The sequence below is a fragment of the Choloepus didactylus genome, chromosome 6, assembly GCF_015220235.1.
Source record: "Choloepus didactylus isolate mChoDid1 chromosome 6, mChoDid1.pri, whole genome shotgun sequence".
NCBI lineage: Eukaryota > Metazoa > Chordata > Mammalia > Pilosa > Megalonychidae > Choloepus > Choloepus didactylus.
This window is the reverse complement of record NC_051312.1, coordinates 87,259,861-87,278,599: the sequence shown is the minus strand read 5'-3', so window position 1 is coordinate 87,278,599 and position 18,739 is coordinate 87,259,861. Positions and strand designations below refer to the sequence as shown.

Sequence of the window (18,739 nt, the reverse complement as noted above, 5' to 3'; positions counted from 1 at the left end):
CAAATTACTACATGTTAGTGAGAAAGATGCTAGGAAATATCTCAGAGCCTTAGTCCTGAATGTCAGGCAGTCGGGGGCAGCATTCAGAGCCATCTTGGTGGTTTTAGTAATGAGTAGAAAATCCTGACTCTCTTAGTGTAAACTCAAATTTCCTCATCATTTGGAAGCTCACTTTACACCTCTCCTAACCCACTCACTCACCCATCTCAGAAAGGCTGAAACATCCTGTGTGTCTGAACAGAGTCCCTTGGGTTATGTGTTTTCCTCCAGCACAAGACCCTGGCTTTGTGTCTGTGATTGGTGGTGCCCACTTCTTATTTATGCCTAATGCCATTCTTGTGTCTTCCCTTAAGCAACTCTGCTGATGAAACAGGCCTGGCCACAGAATTCGTCTTCCTGTGGCACTGAAGGCACCTTCCACCTCCCAGTGGACACCGGGACCGAGAACCGAACTTACCAAGCATCCTCTGCAGCTTTCAGTAAATACAGCCTGTCTCCTCCTTTCCTTGTTCCCCTTGGTTGGGACTAATTTGTTTCTTAGGAAGAAAGGAAAGGGAACTTTAAAAAAAGACATTTATAAGAAACCATATTAAGAGGTTCTCCTACCCATGTAAAGAATTGGCTTCCGTCACTCAGGAATATTCATCCTCTTTGATCATGCACCCAGCTTGGGGGAGTCACAAAGCAAAAAAGGAGGGAGAAGGAAGAACTTACCTGGCCAACAAGTTTGGTTAGGGAAGGACTGTTACTACATTTCAGAGGAAAGGACAGAGGCCACATCTTGAAGACCTGTGGGCCTTTGGACAGAGAGGGCTCCTCCCCCTAATACAGGGTTTCTCAACCTTGGCTCTCTTAACATTTTAGACCGGATAGTTATTGTTTGGGTGGAGGGCTGTCCTGTGCATTGTAAAATTTTCAGCAGCATCCTTAACCTCTACACATGAGATGCCAGTAGCAAACACCCCATCACCTCCCATTATGACAATCAAAAATGTCTAAATATTGCTAAATGTCCCTTGGGAGGCAAAACTGTCCCCTGGGTGAGAAGCTCTGGCCCAGTGGAAGCTACATAATGGCAGCAAGGTAGGTTCATGGAATCCTCAGGGAGGACAGAAACCGTCTGGCCAGTCAGATTGGTCACATTCATCTTGGAGTTCAGTGGGGTGACTGATGCCTTCTCGTTCACATCTGATTTTGAACACGAGATGACTCCATCCACTGGATAATATTAGGACCAATGTTTTAGAAATCACCAAGTGACATTTTGACCCCACATAGGAAGAAATTTGGGCCTTGTTGGAGCTGTCTAGTAGAGGAATGGCTGCCGTGGATATGGTGGGTGCCTGTCTCAGTTGGGCCAGTGGGGGCTGGAAGCCCTCAGGGAGGTTGCAGACTAGGCCTGATAGTCAGTGATTCAGCACATTATTTATCTGTTAAGTAAACAGATTAGAAGAATTCATTATATTTTTTTTCTTTTCTTGAAAATACCCAATGTTATTTTCTCTGTAGATGATAACATTGCCCCTAGATGTCAACATCAGCTTATGTTTAAACATAAGTCTCACCTTTTGGAGAACATACTTTCATAACCACTTTCTCTTTTAATCTACACTGCAGTCCTATTAAATTATTTGATTCCAGTTTGAAAGCTGAGGCCCAGAAAAGTAATGTGCCCATTGCCTCTCAACTAGTGAGCAACATGACTGGAAAAAGACACACACTTGGGTTAAATTTCTTTTACTTTCTTTTTTCATGAAATTAATTTTGCCTCTTTAGTGGCAGCAGTAGGGAGTTTTTCCAGATACCATGGGTAGAACTGAGTGAACATATTTGAGTTTTTATATGTCAGTGGGCAAATATACATATATTCTCTCTCATACTTCTATACATACGGAGGTAGATGTATATAGACACACCTATTGTTGTATAAAAGAGGCATGGAGTGGAATTCATTTCAGGATAGCCAGGCCTCTAGCGAGTGAAGTGAGTCCAAAGTTAATTTGGACAAAATCTTTTTTTGTTTTTTCCATCAAACCCAAAAGCTTCTTTTACTTAGATGCACGAAGAATTAACCCTGAATTTTATAATACTCTGGAGATGGATTCTATACTTGGTTCTCCATAAACTTGGGACCTTGGTTTTGCCAATTGTAGAATGAGGGGGTGGACTAGGTCATCTTTTAGGTTCTCTAGCTATTGGACTTCTGATTTTATGACCTTGATGCTGTGTCCTCAATGTCCTCCATCCCAGCAGGGACCTCTCTAGCCACCCTGACAAGTAGCTGGCCAACTACCATTTGCTCGTACATCTCCAGAGATGGGGTATTCATTTCCTCCAGAGGCAGCCCTTTCCACAATTAGAAAGTCTGAGTATTACAAGGCCATGCCTTATATTATATTGACATCTTCCTGAAGTCCCATTGAAATGTTCAGGTAGCCATATCCCACTGGCCCTTCCCAGAAAGGCCATCACAGTCCCTGGAAGGACCAAATTGTATCCCTCTTTTAATCAAGCAGTCTGTGAACCTGCAGAATTTTTTAAATAGAGTTGGGATTGACTGACCCTCCCACACCCACCGAGGTCCCTCCCAGCACTCAGATTTTGTGGCTTCTTATGCCACAGAAAACTCAGGACACCTTGACAAATTCAGTTTCACCAGCACTTGCTAAGCCCATTTGTCATTAGATCTCCCTTCTACTTACTCAACTCTCTTGTTTGACCATGAACAAGGAGACTTGGGGGTCAAGGCAAGATTCAGACATAGAGCTTTGTCCAGACATATAAATCTAATGATCAATAAACTGATTAGTCTAAAAGGCATCCAGGACATGAAGATCAATGCCTTTGAAGGTGTGGTAGGAACTCTACAACTGAAAAAGATTTAGGACAATGCAGAAGAATTGAAGAGAGGGCTGAAAAGGTTTTATCCTGCTAATGTACACACTCTTTATTATCTTGTTTGATGGAGCTTAAAATTATGTCTAAGAACCTGAGAGAAAGAACAGAGCATCATAAACAAAACCTCTTTGAAAAGACAGAGCTGGGACTTCTGGGGATTGAGTTCCCTTTTTCTCTCATGATAATGCCTTTAATGAATATGGGGATGCAAAGGATCAGTATACCAAATGCCCGAGAATGTACTGCAGAGACCTAGAACTCAGAAAGGTTCTCTGCCCAGGACATGGTGAACCTTGAATGCTAGCCCCAGCTCTTTAGTGAGTTGATAATTCAGTTTTGAGAAAGTCACTGCCCCTCTGGGCTCCAGGTTCTTCATCTCAAATGGTGAGGGTTGAATGCAAGTCTCTGATGTCCTTAAGGCGTAGCATTCAAAAGTCCTAATTCTGTGACCTTTATATTTAGGTAAAATTAATTACAGGATAGCCAGGCCTCCATTGAGTAAGGAGAGTCTACGTTAATTTGGACAAAATCTCCTTTTTTGCACAACACCCAAAAGCTTCATTTAGTTAGCTGCACAAAGTAATACGTCCTGAATTATGTGATGCTTAAGGTAGCCCAGGGGAATTTCTAGTGTTTCCCAACACTGTACCTAGCTACCAGTGAGTTTTAGAAAGCCCTCTGCAGTGATTTCTCCATAAAAGTCTCACAGAAATACTCGGAGAATTAGAGTGTCAGCACTAGAAAGGCCTTCTGATATCATCTAGTCCAAATGAGCATATTCCCTTGGAAAATAATCGACCTGAGTCATTTGACAGAGCCAGGATGAGGGTCCAGGACAGCTTCTGCAGCTTCTTGTAAGATCATCCTAAAACAGGAACTTGAAAACTGTTGTGCTTAAAAGAAGGAGCACTGAGTCCTGGGTCCTCATGAGCAGTCACACCTCTCTTTTTGGCATCTCTTATCTCATCTGTGAAATGTGTGTTTTGGTGTAAGTGATCTCTAAGATCTCTTCCAGCTCTGTAATTCCACTTATCCCATCTCACACCGTCTGGACAAACAGCAAGGCTTTCTTCTGCAGCATTATCTCTCGTCTGCCGAGGGTGTTTTCGTTACTGATTTGTATTCTCAGTATGTGTATGCCTCATTTCATAATATGAAGAAAGGGAAACATTCTCAGACAGGGTTAGTCTTAGATGCAGAAACCAAATTCTACTGCAGTGTCTTGGAACCTTTTGAGTTTCCTCAAAGGGATAGCTCAACATTTTGTAATATGGTTGTCCTTGTGGCATTGAGAGGGTAATACAGGATAAAAATTCCAGAGCAGCTTCTTGGGAAACATAAAGGAAAGTCGCCAGTATCGTTTGCTTGTTAGCGTTAAAAAATCATAAAAATTATGGCATTTTAAACCAAAGAATTTTAGAATCTTAGTTTCCTGGAATCGGCTTCCCAGTTGGAACCACAGAAATCAATATTAACTTGCTATGATTGTAGTCTTTCAGACCTGTCTCCTCTTACACGCTTACAGGACAGGAAGCTTACTAACTCTATAAACAGTGAAGGATAGAAAATAATAATAGCTAACCTTTAAGACATGCTTATAATGTGTCAGGTACTGTTCTAAGTGGTTTGCATTTATTAATGAATGTATTTATCACAGTAATCCTATGAAGTTGGCACAATTACTGTCCCCATTTTACAGGTGAGGAATCTGATGTATAGAGATTCTATAGCTATTAAGCGGCAGAGCTGCGATTTGGAACCAGGCAGTCAGTCTGGCTCTAGAATGTTCTTAACCACCACTTTGTGCTGTATAGGTTTCAGAGACAGGCATCTTACAATTTAGGGGTGTCCTGTTCTGCTGCATGGAAAAGAGATACTCTCCACTCTTGGCAGGACTCCCCACACCTTATTTTATTCTTTGAAATGGGGGTTGGAAAATTTCCTATAAAACCATAGTCATTATGTACATGAATGGGTGTGGCTGTGTTGCAGTAAAACTTTATTTACCAAAACAGGCTGCAGTTACAAAAAGCACAGGCTATAGTTTGCTTGCTTTAAATCTTAGTATGAATAAAAGATTCTGTGGGGAAATAAATTTGGAAAATGTTGTCTCCTACATATCCCTATCTTAGAGATTCACATTTCACATTTCATCCTAGCATTTGAAAAATCTCTCAGTGTCATGGAATTTTTAAAATTTTGTGTATCTCTATTGTACATGATACTTCACAAACTTATAGGACTGTGGAACTTTCCTTCTCTTAGCCAAACAATTTATTAAGATTCCTTGGAATCCATAATCCATTGTGCACAGTTGGGACTGCCCATCTTGTGTACCTACTTTATTTTACCGATAAGTGAACCGTGGTTCCAAGGTAAAGTACCCGTCAAACAGCTCCTTCTAATCTGCAAACCTAGACTCTCTTGTCTTCCCCTGCAGTATCTGCTCCTCTTGTGGACCACATCTCAAGATTAGCTCCACAATAGAGGATCCTTGAGAAATATGCTCTAGATGTCTTCTTCAACTGACTCAACCACACTTCCAGTTAGTTCTTAGTAACTACCTTCTAGGTCTATCTCTTTAATGTGTCCTTTCCACTCCATCTTCACTGCTACTTATTTTCCAGGTATATTCAACTACAGAACCAGTTTTCCATGGAATAAACTATGGATCGGCAGGTGGAAAAATAAATGACATGATTTGAGGGGAAAGGACAGAGCACCAGCAATTGCCTTCTGTGGCAGCTGAACAGCAGTGCTCAGATCCTCCTGAGTACCTCATCGGGTCGGGGGGGCACTAGGCCAAAGCTGTGATGTAGCTTGAGAGAGATGTGTGACCATGTGGTAGCTTGATTTTTAGTCAGGGTTAGAGTAGAAGAGCCCCAGGATCTCTAGAACCATGGAATTTTAGTATAGAAAGATATCTTCATTCTTAGCTTTCTGATTTTACAAAATAAGAAATTAAGGCCCCCAGACTTGGCAGTAGTTACAGCAAATTAGGGGGAAAGCCAGGACTGAAGCCTAGGTTCCTTCTCTTCCAATGAAGCACCCTCTCCACTCTGCCCCAACCCTAGACCCTCCTTGAAGAAACAGCACCTTGGAGCTGAAAGGATCCTTGGTGAGCATCTTACAGATAAAAAAAGCTGAAGTCCAGAGAAGTTCAGGACTGGGACAGGGCAGAAGAAGTGCCAGCACTACCCCATTGAGGCTCAAAAACCAAAGTCCCCTGGAGCTTTCCCTTCAACTCAGAGGAGCTTTGAGTCTTCAGGAGAAGTTCCTAAAAAGTCCTGTTCTCTCTGAGCTCCAGGATCCCCTTGTGTAGAGTGACAGGGTTGGGACACTTGATGATCACTTGAGTTCCATAGAATCATTCCATTTTGCAATTCTATAATCAGTTTTGTTCCTGAGTAACTCATGTTTCAAATTTTCCCGGTGAACACAGAATCTGACTCTTTTCCAGAGGATTCAGTAGTAGCACAGCTTGTTTGTATGGCTGGTTGTGAACTCCTTGAGGCCTGATTTCTCAGTGCTAGCTCCACTTTCTGCTGAGGTACAAACATGGCCTGGGTTCCAGGTCAGTGTGAACCTTTGTGATCTCTGACTTCAAGCCCTTCAGGCCAGAGGTGGTCCTCTGCCAAGTCCCAGGGAAGGAAGGAAAAGCCAGCACCATAGAAAAGTAGTGTTGTAGCATCCCAAAAGCTGAGGGTGTTGGCATGGTATTTTCTATGGGGTTTTCACCTCAAAATACGGTGGAGAGAAAGGGGAACATGGTGGAGGGAAGTCCAGAAAAAGGAGAGAGCTATAAGGAGAAAAAGAAATAGAGAAAGAGGGAGGGGGAAAGCAAGACAGAGATAGAACAAAACCAGCAGCAGAAGATACCCTAAGGTGCTGGGCAAGGAGACAGAAAAGCAAGAAGAGAGAAAGTAGCAAGGAAGAGTGAGTGGACTGAGGGTCTTCCAACTGTGTGCACCTGCCGGTCTCACGGCAGTTAGCTTAGAATCCCAGACTTAGAGCTGAAAGGGTACCTTAAGAGATTATCCGGTTCCAGCCTCTTATTTTATAAATGACAGTCCCGAGACCCAGAGAAATAAAAAATGCCCAGACCCACACGTGCAGCCCTGTGCACCAGGACTGAGGGAGCTCCTTCTGGGGCCAGGGTTCTCTGGGTGGAGTCCTGTTCCCTGTTCTCATGTGTTTCTAGCCTGGGGTCAAGCCATTCTTGTCTAGGGAGTTGTGACTAAAACCTGCTGCCTTCCAACCATGCTGTTCTGCTAACTAATTGGAAGTCTTTCTTATTGCCTTGGTACAGGATATACTGCGGGGACACCATACAAGGTCCCACCGACCCAGAGTAATACCGCTCCGCCCCCTTACTCCCCATCACCCAACCCTTATCAGACGGCCATGTATCCAATCAGAAGTGCCTACCCCCAGCAGAATCTGTATGCCCAGGTAGGTTCATGTGGAAGCCTCGGCCCACCTTTCCTGCAGGCAGAGGAGCCACCAGCCTGGGTGGGGTGGAGCGGGGTGGGATGAGAAAGAGAGGGAAGGAGGGTTCATAGTTCTGGCCAGCTGTCACTGTTGTATCGTTGAAGCACTAGGCCTACTGTCTGCCCCTCTTCTTTACTCTGCCCCAGCCTCCGGAGGGGTGATGGATGAAGTCATTTGAATTAATACAGCCCAGAATGTCAAAGGAACAAGCTCCCTTTGAGATCATATAGCTCAAATCCTTTGTTGTACAGTTGGGGCAGCTGAAACTCAAAGAGGGGATTGACTTATCCAAGGTCACACAGGGAGCTATTGGTTGAGTCAGGATAAGACCCCATATGCCTCAGTTTTCTCTCCCTACTACACCACATCTCCCCTTCTTTGATAAACGTGTGTGTCACATAGGCAGAAGAGAGCCCAGGCTCTGCCGCCAGTGCCTCAATTGACCTTCGGCCAGTTACTCTCTGTTCCTGTACCTCAAGTGCCCACATCTGAGCTCCTTAAACTGGAGAGTGTGTACTTTGGGGGGAGGGCCATGGGACTATAAGGCTCCAACACACATGGCACATTTTTCTGGAGAAACAATTCTACATGAGGATTAAGTGGTGAGAACACTTTTTTAATTTAAACAAAAAAAAACGGCTATATTATAGAGTAGGATGCAAAGTTTTTAAAAGATAAAACAATAGGCTTGAGATAAATTCTTCTCATTCTGGTAGATTGCTTTGGACTGTGTATGCTCTCAGACCTCTGGGGTTACAAACTCACTTTCTGGGGCTCATGGCATTATTTATTAGAAACATTTGAGAAGCTCTGGATTAAGATGATCTTGAAGGCCCCTGTCGACCCCCAGAGGTCAGCAGGCCTGTGGTCCATGGCAGCAGGAAGCACCAGGTCGTCCAGGCAGTGGGAAGATACTTCAGACCATTGTCTCCATCCAGGGAAATAGATAGTAAGAGACATCGTGGGAAATGCTGTCCATTTGTGGCATTTTTTCCCAATATGTACAAATGCCAGCATTTGCACCAGTGTGATGATACTACTAATAATCCTTTGTGTGTATATGTACAGTGCTCTGGAGTTTATCTAGCATGTTCACAACCTTATTAGTTGTTCACTACAAACAGATACAAAAATTTTTAAATTCTAAAATAAGAGTTAAGGGAGTAGAGTTGTTATCCCATTAGATCATCATCATAGCTACCATAGGAGCAAGGCAGCACAGGGTCAGAAGCCCTGTTTTTCAGATCAGAGACTGAGCCCAGCACTGAACCGTCCAGTCACATAGTAAGACAGGAGCAATGTCCCAGCTGGAGCCCAGTCCTTGTGTCCCTAGACCAGTGCTTCTCCCACCCCATCCCTTAGGGTCTGGGAGGAACAGAGGCTCCCCCACCCCTCATCCAGCCCCACCTCTCCAAAAGCCTGTATGACCGTAACCTCTTTCTCCCAGGGAGCCTACTACACACAGCCGGTGTATGCTGCGCAGCCCCATGTCATCCACCACACCACAGTGGTCCAGCCCAACAGCATTCCCTCCGCCATCTATCCAGCACCTGTCGCTGCCCCCAGGACCAACGGCGTGGCCATGGGCATGGTAGCAGGCACCACCATGGCAATGTCAGCAGGTGAGGGCAGCATCTACATCAGTGTCCATCCCTCTCCTCCAGGAACTCAAAAGACAGTGGAGGACAGTCATGGAATCAACTGTAATATAGCATGAGAAATCCTGTGCCAGGGGATTCTGGGAGCCCAGAGGAAGGGATGAAGGAAGATTTTACCAAGGGCTTAATGAGTTGGGCCTTAAAGGGTATCAGTGAGTTGCCAGAGATATGAAAGAGGGAAGGGCAGTCCATGCAGAAAGAATCTGAGGACAGCATGTTCACAGAATGGAAATGGCCCAAGGCAGGTAAAAAGAGGGGTGTGAACTTGGGAGGGTGGCTGGAGCCAAAGACAAAGATAAGATGGTAGAGTCTTGAATATCTTTAGGTAACAGGCAAAGGAGTTTAAGTGTTCTCTCTGGCAGAGACGGTATTAGAAGAGGAGAGGAAGGAAGCAAGTGGGCCAGTGGGGAATGTGGTTTAGGAGATGGATGATGACTTCAGAACTCTGGTAGCAGCAGGGGACCCGTAAAGGAGGGCACAGGGGCAATGCACTTTGGCAGGCACGATCTTAGGGACTTAGCTGAAATAATTTTAAGGGATAGGAGGAGGAGTCCGGGATGACCTCTTCCCTCTTTCTGGTGACACCCAGAGAGAAGTAACTATTGGGCATTCAGATGAAGAGCATGAGAGGACAAGAAGGCTCTTCTTAAGAATTAGCTGGGTCACCATCTGAGGAAGAGAGTACAAGGGAAAGATTGGGCAGGGGGTGGGAGTTTCGATTTTGTTCTGCCCCTAATTAGGGGGCAGTTAAAGGCTTCTCATACCCCAGACAAGGTGAGCGAGCTGAATATCTGCTCAGTGCCTGCCTTGCTTTTTGAGGCCTGGGGACCAGAGATAGTCCAGACCCGAGTCCTGCCTTGGAGAAGCCCCCAGGTTAGTAGGAAATGGACAGATGAACCAACAGTCACCACCCAGTATGATAATTGTTCAATAAGAGAAGCATACAAAGAAAAATAAAGAGGAGGCCACCAAAGGAGAGTGATTCAGCCCTTCAAGCCTCAGAAAAGGTTTCCCTCAGGAGATGAAGCCTGGCAGGGTGAGGATGGATGACGGCAGTTTGTCAGCAGGTTGAGGGGGTTGGGGGTTCAGCCACGTGGAAGATGGCTTCATCTCTTCGTCTCTGTGCCCTGGTATGGCCTTATCAGCTTTACTCTCCTCTCTGGATGCTCAGGTACCCTGCTGACTACACCCCAACACACTGCGATTGGGGCACACCCTGTCTCCATGCCAACATACAGGGCCCAAGGAACCCCTGCGTACAGCTATGTGCCCCCGCACTGGTAAAGCCTGCAGCCCATCCAAGTAAGTGGGCCCCAGGGTGGGAGAAGTAGGAGGAAAATAAAACAGGAACTACTCCAAAGCCCCTGGCTGCAGGCAACAGTTATCAGTTGCTTTCCTGCTCCAAGTTCAGTAATATCACTCTTAATAGCTATCATCTTAGTGTATTCCAGATACTCCACATATGTTATCTCTGACAGTAGCTCTATGAAATAAGGATCATTTGCTCTATTTTACAGCTAAGTTTGCAGTTCAGTATCACTTAACCAGTAAAAATGAAGCTAGGACTTCATTCCTCTCGTGCTAAATTCCATGTTTTTTACCTTGCAGTCTTCAGACTTCTTTTACCTGTATGACTCATTCTTCATATGAAATCTTACCTAAATCAGATGTTAGCTCTGGTTGGAGCAGGGTGGAGAACCAGAGACCCCTTGGGCTGTCCCTGACCACCAGCTTCCTCACTGCCCTCAGGACAGCTGAGGCAGCACCAGTGAACTTGTCAACTAGAAATCCTCTGCCCTGCCGTCGCCCTCTTTCAGAAGCCCTTGGCACTCAAGCACAGCTTCCCCATGTGTGGGGAACAAGCAGCTCTACAGGGAAGGCACAGAAAGCTCCATTTAGGGGTCCTCCCAAGTTGAGGGGCAGGGGTCCAGAAGCTTCCTGAAGTGCCTTGGAAATACCACTGTCACTGATGGCTTTCACCTTTCTCCCTCCAGATCTGGAGTCACACATTGTATGCAACTACTCAAGTCTTACACAGGTGCTGGAGCAGTTCCCTAGCAGCACCACTTCTATTTGCAAGAAGAGACAACGGAAGTGCAAGGGTCACTTTATGCATCTTAAATGGTTTTCGTTTTTATTTTTGGTTTTTGTAAAAGCTGCTTTTTCTAATCTCCTGCCTCTCCTCCACTGTCCCCCTCTTAGCCGGCTGCCCTTGCAACTCCACTCCCCCTCCCTAACCAGACTGCGTCTTCTCTGCTCTTCCTCCTTTCTTCCCCAGACATCCAGTCCCCAGGGATCCCAGTCTGGTGGCAAGCAGAGAGTAGGGTTTACTGCAGTGGTTCAGCTGAAGGCTCGGTTTCATTTGAAGAGCATAAACAGATGTGGCCCTCAGGTCCAGGGTAGAAACTCAGTAAAATCTCTGAGGGATTGTTAACTTTTTTTGGGCTTTCTTAAACAAGATTAGTTTAGGACATTACCATGTCTTGAAACACTTGAAGAATCTACTGAGAACTATTGCAACAAACCAAGAGCAAAACCACCTGATTGTATAGGAGTGTTAATAGCAGCTTAATACACCAGGCTGAGAACCTGGGAAAACAAGATTTTCCCTTGGGAGAACTTGGGGGAGGGTGGGGGCACTGTGGGAGGGGAGAAGGAAGAAGGGGAGAGGGTGCTTGCCTGGTGGCTTTGGTTTGAAAGGTCTCAGGCCAAATTGGACTGTCTTACTCACACAGTGATGTTAACTGACCTGGCACTTCCTCATAAGGTGACTTTAACCTCAGATCTGCGAAGGCACTGCGGGGTGGTGGGCTCCCAGCGTCCCAAGACCTTGGGAAGTCAGGTGCCCTGTGTGATTCAGACCTCGGCCTCTGAGCCCTCACAGACCCACTCTGATGAGGAGCTTCCTCATCATTGAGAAATGGCATTTCTCTCCCTTTCCAAACTTCAGGCCTCTTCCCAGTGCCAGGGCTCACCCATCTGTCCGTGGGGCTGGCGGTCAGGCCAAGCTCATGGTTACCTTGTGCCATTCATAGCCGAAATGTAGGAACTACATTCCAGGTGGGTGCTGGTGGCTCTGAAGGTCAGGATAGTGAAGGAAAATCAATAGCAATAAACATTTCATAGACTCATGGAACTGAAGGGACCTTAGCATTCATTTCATCTGTTTCCCTGTTTGACAGATATGGAAACTGAGGCTCAGAAAAAAGGAAAGGACTTCCCTAGACTTGGCTGTAAATTAGCATTAAATGCAGCCTTCCTACCTAGGGGCATGTTGCCTACAAAAATTTACCTAGGAATGGACTGGCTTGATTTTGTTAAAAGTTAAGTCAGAAGTGCCCACACCTGCTGGGCTCTGGAAACGTCTCTGGGCTTTTGTTTCTGTTCTTTTCCTCCATGGACTCCACAGGGAGGCAGTTGAAGACTGGCCAGAGGCCACGTGGGGGCAGACGGCAGTAACAGGAAATGTGAATGAAGAAATAGCATTTAAATTTTGTGAAGACATCTGGAACTTTCACCCTATGCCTGACTCCAGCCCTAGGAGAGGGAGCAGGTGGACCGGCTGAAAAGGAGAGGCCATGCTTGCAGGACGGTAGCCCTTCATCCTGAGAGGAGAGGAAGGAGTGGGAGCCATCAGGAGAGGAGGCTGAGGAGGAGACTCAGGAGACACGGGCTCCTCTGGGAGCAGAGGGAACCCTGGGCAAGGAGCCCCTGCCAGTCTCAGTCAGGAGCCAGAATTGCCCAGCACTGCCCTCTTTAGGCCCGCAGCCCCTTTGGGGTGGGGCATGTTACTGTACAGAATAGGATCACTGGCAATGTTTGGGACTTTTAAATAACTTTTCATTTTAAATTCATGCAAAGTTGGACATCCTCCCCACCCTACCTCCTGTATTTCCCTAGAGGAGGAAAAAATCAGGAAAACCCCTTGGGCTGGAAGGACCTCAGCTGCTCAGCTCTTCCCAGGAGGGCAAAGCCATCAGCATCCTTGGCCAGAGGCAGGAGTTTGGGGGTCCACCTTTCTGGCTTTCCACGGAGCATCGGGACCAGTCAGGAAAAAGCCAACTGTTCTAAATGGTCTGTTTAGTTCTGGGGTGCTGAAGAGATTGGGTTTTGAAATGGAAGTTTTCCAGTGTTGATCCATTTTTTTTTTGCAAGTACCTCCTCCTACCCTTTGGTGTTGGAAGGGTGGGTGAAGGTTGTTTTAGATGATGTCATATGTGTTTGAAAAATGCCAGAATGGTAATGATAATGATAATAATAATAGAAAACTTTTGCATTTGTTTGGTGCTTTATAGATTACAAAGCACTTCACAGCCTTCAGTTTCCTGGCCCTGAGAGAGAGAGACAGTCAGAGTTATTGTACCCATTTGACAAATGAGGACACTGAGGTTATAGAAGAAAAAAGAATTTGCCCAAAGTGAGCAGAATGCTGATATCCTGACATGCTTCCCTGAGCCCTGCTCTCTACAGGTGGGCTGGGGTAGAACCACAGAACCATAGGCAAAGAGGAGACCTAGGAATGACCCTGTCACTTTTATTCTTTCTATACCAGTATGTAAAAAAACTTAACATCTAATACCTCATAGTTCACAAAGCTGTTTCACATACATCATCTGGTTTAATCCTTCCAACAACCCTATAAAGTAATTTCTCCCATTAGATCCATGAAGGAATTGAGGCTCTGAAAAGGTAAAATGACAGAGCCATGTTTGTCTCTGTACCCTACCTTCACCCCTAGTGTAAAATTCAAGATCACAGAGGCCCCAAGGTGAAAATAAGGTGCTGAAAGGCTGTGGTCTGGAAGAGTCCAGACCCAGTAACCCCTTTTCAGTGTGATTGCAGGAGCCCTTGTTTAGCTGGGCCCACCCTCTTGCCTTGACGGAGATCCACAAGCCTGGCCAAGCTTGGGGAGTCACTGCAAGGGGATGAGCCCCAGGGGAGCAGGGGCAGTCTTGGGCCTCTGGTAGGGTGACCACATCTCCTAGTAAGGTCACAGGCTTCTGTCAGGAGGTACCTTATGTGTCATCCAAACATTCTGGATGAAGAGCAGCGCTGGAAGGGCCCTCTCATTGTAGGAAAATGGATGGGCAGAGGGCAAGGAATGTGCCCACCTGACAGTGAGCTGCAGAGCTGGCAGCAGCACACAGACCCCCTCTCCCTTCCCCCCACTGCCTCTTCCCACATGCCACAAGCTTGGTGGCCAAGTCAGAGGCAGAGGTAGTTCCAGCTACCAGCTGAACTTCTTGGCTTCCCCCACTTCTACCTAACTCCCTTTCCTCACCAGCCTGGGACCCAGTATGTTTGTTTGGAAGTTGGACTGCCCTGAATGATAAAAGCCTGAAACATCTTTTGCCACATTTGGAAAAAAGTATATTTCATTTCTTCCCCAGGAGACAGGGCAGTTGCTACTCCTCTCTTTCCTGAAAATGGTCTTACAGTGTATACCCCCTTCCTCAAGCCCATTTATTCCTTATTGTATTCAGCAGGGACACAAACACATACACGCATGCACACACACACACTATCTGCCTAGAGCTTTTGTGGTATTCAAAGTACTCTGACATTGATTGCCAAAACCTCCCTTTTATAGATGAAAAAACTAAAGCTCAAAAGGCTTAAGAGACTTGCCAAAGGTTACATATAGCTTAAAAGGATTCAAGCTCCTCCAGTCCTCTGCTTTTCCTGCTGGCGCCTGTTGGGTCCCTGAGTGGCAGGCATGAAGGGATGGGCTACTGGTCTGTCCCCAAAGAAAGGAAGGCTCTGTGGAGACTTCAGGAGGCTCAGTCCTCCTAGCTGAGCAGATTCTTATGAGCTTTTGCTTTAGGCCAGGACCTTTGAGTGGCCCTGGGGATCCAGAGGCATATCCACCTGGCAGCAGAGGGAGTCTGAGAATTGGCAACAAAGTCCTAACTTGAACAAAACACTTGGAAGTCATAATATCCAGAACTGAAGACTTGTTCAAGGGCAGCCCCAGGTATCCTTCCCATTGAAAAACCCATGTCCCTGGGAAGCCTGCACACCCCTCCTTTCTGATCCAAGAGCCTCTGGCCTAGATCCAGTGGGCTGGGACTTCAAGATGATCTGTTGTGGCCCTGAATGGCCAAAAGCCTAGCTGGACTCCAGTCCCTGGACTTGCTTTTCCCATCCCTGGAGAGACACTGGGTGAGTAGGCCCCTTGCGTCCTACCCAACCCTTTCCCCTGGCTTCCCCCATATTGTTACACGTTAGAGTTATCCCACTCCCAGAGATCTGGGGGAACTTCTTTGGAGGGATTGCTTTGTCCTGTGGAGCAAACAAATGAATCATGTGGAGCATAAAAGTTGGGCAGGTCCCTTGGTCACTAAGTTCTGGCCTCCTAGTTGTGCAGACAGGACTCATCCGCTCTTTGACCAGAGAGGGAGGGCCCAAAGGTGACAGGCTCCCCATTCCAGGCCTCGTTGTCTTAGTCATATAGCATTCTGGCTGGATCAGTCATTTAGGACGTCACCATGGCATTTATCCTCCTTAGTTGCAGTTGAGTGAAAGTATGTAGAACCTCTGCTTTTCCATCCTGTTTTCCACCACATCACTTCAGGCTGTGCTGTCTTCAGCTATTTGTCAAGCTAGGGAATCCTGAAAGGGGCAGGTTGGGTAGTGGAATGGGCAAGTGAGAAGCAGACTCCATGCCAGTGTACAGTTCCAGGGGAGTCCAGGCCTGGCCACCTCCACAGGCAGGATCACAGGGGAAGAAACCAGCCAGGCTAACTTATCAAATTCCACACCTGAGCCTCTGGGGGCTCAGGCTTCTATGGGCATGCTAAGCTAGCTGCTGGATTTTATCCTTCACCCGTCCATATCCCCCTCTTCTAGAAAACCCCTTGTTTCTGCAGTTAGGCACTGCATGGTTCCAGGGCCCAGCCTTCAAAATTTCTGGCAGGCCAGCTTCAACATTCCATGGGCCAATCTTGCCTGAGCCAGATTTGGGCCCACCCCCTCAGTTTCTCCAGCAGGTGTTTTCTGTCTTAACGTGCTGTTGAGTCCAGCCCAGAAGTCAAGTGAGGAACACAGTTGAGACTGGCTGCTACCAAACCAGGAAGAGAAACTACAGCACTTGCTTCCCTGTGACTGCAGCCATAGTCTCTAGGTATCCTTGCTGTTGCAGTGAGGCCCTGTACCCATTCCAGTCTCTAGTAAAGGGGTATTTCCCTTCCTGAAGAGAACAGATTTAACAGCCTTGCAGATTAAGTACCAGCCTACAAGAATCAAATGGGTGAAATCAGCTTTGGTCCTTACCCCAGCAAGACCAGCATCTCTAGGCTCTAAGCCTTCTCCTCATACCTAAAGAATCAGTGATAGAGTGGGACTGGCCCAGAGATCATCTCCTCTGGGCCAGCTAAATTTAGTCCGGATTTATGGTGTGACTAAAATGCCTCCTTACCAAAGGGGCAGTAAGGCAGGGCCTCTGGCGATTTGGAGTTGTCTGTGTTGACCTTTAAAGGCCCAAGAGGCTGTCCCCATCTCCTGATGTCAAGGCATCTGCATCCCTGTTTCATACCACATGACAGAGAAACCTGTTTTCATGGCATGTAACAGCCCCGTGAGAGAGCACTGTATATGATTTTATATTTTTTAATTCATTTTAATCTATAGGTTGGAGTCTAATTTTTAAATTTCATTGGAACTCACATTTTAAAAAGAAATAAAAGCATCTAAAATAATAATAATAAACCTTTGATGGTGTCTTCCACATAGTTTGATCAAAGAACTTTAGGTGTTTTCAGAACACAGCCTGGAGTGTAAAGGTTGGAAAGCCCCATGGCCTCACTTGTGTGTATGAAGTGTAAATCTGGTTTTGTTTTGTTGTTTTGGATTCTTTTGGGTTTTTGTTTTGAAGATCAGATAGTGATCATTCTGAGAGATCGAAGCCAAGAATTTGTAACTATGATATTTACTGTAAGCTGTAGAACATTCAATAACTATTAAAAAAAAAAGTTTCCAAGAAAAAAGAGTCCTAGGTGACCAGACTGAGTGGTTCTTGGGGGAAGGGTGTACAGAAGGCGAGTTCCCTGGACTTCTCCCCAAGTTGATTCTAAACTTGTCTTCATCCGCTGTGAAAGACCTATGCTGCCTCCCATGGCAGACATGGCAGGGGTCCTGCCCTCGCAGTCTCAGTTGAGGGGGAGTTGACATGGCGATTTCAGCACCCTGGACAAGGTGTATATGGGGGCCCAGGGAGGCTGATGAGAGCTGCCGTCTGTGAGTGCCCACTCAGTAGCTGGCATTGTGCTGCGCTCTGTGCTTGTGAATGCATAACCCTCACAACGCAATGTGAGGTAAGCCCTCTGGCCCCATTTTACAGGCGGGGCGCTAGGGAGGGTAACCTGGCTAAAGGTACAGTGCTCATAAGAGACAGCTGAGACTTGATCTGGCTCCACAGGCCCTAAGCCCCATTCTCCTGCCCCTCCCAGAGGAGGCAATGCCTGAGCTTTCTTAGAATCTGTCTCATCACATGGGAACCAGGGGAGGGGCATGGCAGTTTATAGTAAGGAAGGAGGAAAGCCACGTGGCCTCCATCTAAACAGTCAAGTGTCGTCAATTTTTTTTTTCCCTCAGTGCCTGAATCATTTCTCCACTCTGGGCAAAGCCACCACCCTACACCAGGCCTGGGCTTTTCTCACCACATCACCACATCCAACATTCTCTCCCAGGACTAGTCCCTTTAGAATTCATGCCCCACACTGCAGCAGGACCCTGATTCCAAGTCCTGCCTTCCCTCTACCAGTCCATAACCAGCCTCCAGGTAATTCAGCCTCCTTGACTGGGGAGAAAAGTGAGGCCTAAAGAGGCTAAATGACTAAATGACTTGGCTCACATTATAGCTGTAATAAAACTCAGGACTCCTTACTCCCCAACACTTCTGGCAAACTCACCCCATACCCGTGGAACCCTCCCCAGTCTCCCCTCCTGCCCTTGACGTGACAGACATCATCCCAACCTTTCAGCAGAAAAGCAGGGGGACCTCTAACCACATGCACTGCTGGAGCTGTCACAGTAGTCACTTGTTCTAAGGCCATTGGAGGATTTTACCAAGAGCTCAGTAAGGTCACAGTGGCAGGGCTGAGGACCAGGAAAAGGCAAGGTGGCTGAGACACGGGCCTCAGGACTCTCCCCCCTCAGTGGTCAGCTCAGTGACCAGCTCACAGGGACAGACAAAACTGCAAGAATTAGGGGGGCAGGTGGTGTCACTTACCTGGCCTGGGAAGCCTGGACCCAGCCTTGAGCCCACCATGCTGGCATCTGTGGGTGCCTGACCCCAGGATGGGAGAGGCCCGAGTAGACCACAGTCCAGCCTTCCCGTGGGGCGGGAGGCTACCCACACACACACCCCTTCCCAGAGTAGTACACCCTTGTGAGCAGAGTATCATCCAAGTCCTGCCTGAAGTAGGGTTGGTTGGTTTAGGGGCAGCCAAGTTTGAGAAGGCAGACCTGGAGATGATGCTGTACACTGGGCAAATAAGGCTGCCAAACACCCTGGCGGCCCCAGGGAGCTTCTCCTTGGGTGTGCGGGCGATACCTGCTATCCTTACAACAGACATCCTGTTCTAGACTTGGGCAACTTTTGTTGCTGCAAGAAATTCCTGCAGATGTCCAGCCTCACTGTCAACGGGATCCTTGGGATGAGGTACCCCAGGGAGAGGCAGGGAGGGGCCAAA

At 46.8% G+C, this 18,739-nt stretch overlaps 1 protein-coding gene across 12 annotated transcripts in view; it reads left to right on the top strand.

The window, feature by feature from the left end:
* Window positions 1-11,689, top strand: part of FAM168A (family with sequence similarity 168 member A) — a 263,583-nt gene extending 251,894 nt beyond the window's left edge. For all 12 annotated transcript variants that reach the window (XM_037840576.1, XM_037840569.1, XM_037840574.1 and 9 more), the window contains 5 exons: window positions 354-479; window positions 7,208-7,350; window positions 8,837-9,011; window positions 10,219-10,349; window positions 11,042-11,689. In XM_037840576.1, the coding sequence (XP_037696504.1) occupies window positions 354-479; window positions 7,208-7,350; window positions 8,837-9,011; window positions 10,219-10,331 (557 nt within the window). In that variant the 3' untranslated portion in view covers window positions 10,332-10,349; window positions 11,042-11,689. The remainder of the gene's footprint in view (window positions 1-353; window positions 480-7,207; window positions 7,351-8,836; window positions 9,012-10,218; window positions 10,350-11,041) is intronic.
* Window positions 11,690-18,739: the final 7,050 nt, after the last annotated feature.